Source organism: Arachis ipaensis, chromosome B08 (genome assembly GCF_000816755.2).
Source record: "Arachis ipaensis cultivar K30076 chromosome B08, Araip1.1, whole genome shotgun sequence".
NCBI lineage: Eukaryota > Viridiplantae > Streptophyta > Magnoliopsida > Fabales > Fabaceae > Arachis > Arachis ipaensis.
Genome location: NC_029792.2, coordinates 14,736,825 through 14,740,448, shown reverse-complemented (window position 1 = coordinate 14,740,448; position 3,624 = coordinate 14,736,825). Strand labels below are relative to the sequence as shown.

Genomic DNA, 3,624 nt, shown 5'->3' with positions numbered 1-3,624 from the left:
ACCTCTTGCCGCACTAAACCATACGCCGGTACGGTTACTTTTAGTAATATTTAAATCTTAGCTCATATACGGATTTGTTTTTATTTAATAAATAAGACGTTTATGAGAACTATAGATACATTTTTATATTAATAATAAATTAACACATAAAGTTAATAAAAAATTAATTATTTTTTTAACACAAGTTAATAATTTTCTTCTGACCACATTACCACAATTTTATTACAAATAATATTTTTTATATCTATAACGTTATAATATAGGTTTAATAAAAAATTATTTAAAATCTAGTCTATGAAATTAAAAATTATATATATATAAAAAATAATAAAATTTTTAATATAAATAGTCTATTTAATCAGAGTGATTAGATGATATTGAAAGTTTTTTTAAAATTATATACATAATATATTTATTTAGAGAATTGTTTAAATAATATCCTGTTAAATTAAGAGTTGCTTATAGAAATATTCTATTTACTTAAAAAAAAAATTTTTTTTTATTCAAGTCCTTCAAGTCCCATCCATTTTAATACTTTTCAGTTTTCACAGTCACACCACACACACACCTCTCTCTCTCTCTCTCTCCCATTCTTCTTTTTCTTCTTCCTCGTTACCATCAACACATTCCCTCCTTCACCATGGATCGTACGAGTCATCGGTGCATTTGCGGACAGAATCGTAAGTCTTTTCATTTTTGAACACTGCTAACACTATTTAATTCCTTCTTTTTTTTTTTTTCCTCCGGTCCTTTCTATATAGCGTTGTTATATATACACCTGTTTTTGTTTTCCCTTTGAAACAGCAAGCATGTGCTATGCTTTCATAGCCGCGTGTGAGTGCCGCACACGCCTGGAAGAGATGCTCCATAAACCAGAACATCAACGGAACCTGATTGAACTCGACGTCGACGATCTGGTCAACTCGGTCAAAGATTTCGACGACGTATTCTGGGCCCTCCAGTACATGGGCACAGTTGGAGTAAGATCTCGACCTTTATCCCCAACCGCAGCTGAAATACCCGGGTCTGAGTGGACCGGCCGGTTCAAAATCAAAGGCATCAGAAGAATCCCAACAACTAAATTGGACCAAGTGAAGAGCTACATCCGCGAGAAATGCGGCGTCTTAGCTACGTTTCGTATCAACCAAGATTTCTATTCACATTCCGTTGCGATGCCGTATGAACGTGACAGAAGCACTGCAGATAACGGTTTCCATAACGTGTGTTTGACTGGGTATGATGATAACAAAGGAATTTGGTCATTTCTGAATAGTTTTGGTGCGGATTGGGGAAAGAATGGTTTTGGAAAGATTAGGTATAATCATGTTGTGCAGTATGTAGTGCCAATATTCATGGATGAAGAGATTCTACCTAGCTATGAGAATGTTCAGCTTCCCAATGATCCTGCTCCTCCTCCTGTGGCTTCAACTTCGTCAAGTTCTTGTGATGCTCAAGAGCATCAAACCCGAAGAAGGTATGTGTACAGTAACTGCCACGTTATACTGCCGATATTTCATTGATTGCATTTTTTCTGTTTCGCTTCTCAAATTGCATTATAGTCTAGTAAAACTGACTCACCAATTTTAGTTATCCATTTGAATACTTTTCTCTATTAAAACAAACAAGCAAAACAAATGAAGGAGGTTGATTTAATAAAAGTTATAAAACACAGCGTCAACAAGGCATTGTAGAACCTTATAGGGTAATAATACAAGGGAGATAAAATATCTACTTGCATATTAAAAATTAGTTATAAAATATTATTTAATTTATTTTTATTGGATATTTTATGTTTTAACATGTATTATATGTATCAATGACTGATTTAGTAATAAATTTTTTTTATATACTAGCATGATTAAAGGAAGATACATATATTCCCTGCTGTTTAAGAATTTAATAAATGTAATTCAGTATTTGACTTGCATCTTTTCTCCCTTTTTTTTTGGTCCAAGTAACACATTTATCTATAAAATGATTATGATTCCATGAAACAAACTCACCTATCTTACTCTCTTTTGTTGACTGAAATTTAAACTTCTGGGTTTTGGAATATAAAAGGATATCTAAAAAAAAAAATTAAATATTTTTTGGTATATATACTTTTTCTTTTCCTGCATTATTTCATTAACCACACAAAATATACAAATAAGAAACAGAAAATTTGTATATTTGTATATTTAAGAAACAGAAAATCAAATGACACAGTCTCTCCATACTCAATTAAGAAATTGCGGGTTCGAGTCTCCTATCTTTGGTTAAAAAAAAAAAAAAATAAGGATGTCGTTGCTGTTTTTTAGTCACCAAAAAAAATAAGAAACAGAAAATAAAACAAAATCTTTTGGACGAAATTTGATGTACAATTTTTTTTTAAAAAAAAAAATATCATTCTCATGTATTTCTATAAAAAAGAAATTTTTTCGCTATTCTTAAACGACTTTAGCTTGAATCTAAGACTTTTTAGTAAATAGATAAACTACTTACCATATTGACTATTTATGTCACTTATTACTATTATATACATTGAATCTGTGAATAATGGCAGATTCATAATTAACATGGTGATTAAAAATTAATGTGTTGTATTTACAAAAGAAAAAAAAAATTAATAGCACGTTTTAGAAAACGTTCAAAATTACAACAATATATGCTTATTAGTGTTCATATGTAAAATTCAAAATACTGATACTTGGTTTGTTAATTTACTATGTGAATATTTTTGTATATATGTTTATTAGATAGAAACCTTTTTGGTAACTAGTAGAATGAACCAAGAGTACATATTTTTACTAAATTTATAAAGAACATGTATTTTGCATATATTAAACTTTTTGTTGAATTTTTTAAACTAAAAAAAAAAAAAATAGTTTCGCTCTTCACCAAAATTTGAGTATTCACCCATAGCATGGCCTTTATTTTTATTATGGATACATGCATTGTGTAGTGTTGAGTGTAAAACTCTGTTCTTATATTTTCAGATTTGGACGTCAACACTAGTCTATTCCACAAGTTCTACGGTAGCTTTTATCTGATTTCATTAATCAAACTTTATCATTCAAGGGCAACATGTGTTTAATAGAACTCCTGTTGTTAAATTTTAGTCGTGCTACATGTTAGTTTGACGATTGCTGTTAATTACATATTAAAATTTTGGATTTATGTAAACCTATTAAACTAGACGTGCTATATATTTTAAGATAATATAGACTTTAGTTTATTATAAACTAGTCCTCGTGCTAAATGTTATTTTATGAGCACAATTTATCCACTTTGCAATGATCACCGTAAACCGTAAAAGAGGATAGCCAATCTACCATCATAGAACAAAAACAATACAACTAAACAATTTCTAATTATAATTTTATTTGATTTTTTATTCTTTCCATAAGAGGTTAAGATATTAGGTATTCATTCTGGCATGCAAGTTATAGCAAGCTTTAGAGTACTCCTAACTAACAAGTTCAATGAGATATGAGATATACATCACCTCAATTTTGACAATGCGATATCCTTGCCCTGACTAGGAAGACATTAACATTTTTTCCCCTAAGGTATTTTTCACTCGGTAAGTAAATAATTAATTAATTACAGATTTGAGTTTCATTTAAAGATTTGTGATTGACT

At 29.7% G+C, this 3,624-nt stretch overlaps 1 protein-coding gene across 1 annotated transcript; it reads left to right on the top strand.

The window, feature by feature from the left end:
- LOC107612401 lies at positions 517–3,221 on the top strand. The gene is made up of 3 exons (XM_016314125.2): positions 517–680; positions 805–1,474; positions 2,979–3,221. Exons 1-3 carry the CDS (start codon positions 641–643, stop codon positions 2,995–2,997), a joined length of 729 nt encoding a protein of 242 aa, XP_016169611.1. The 5' UTR covers positions 517–640; the 3' UTR covers positions 2,998–3,221.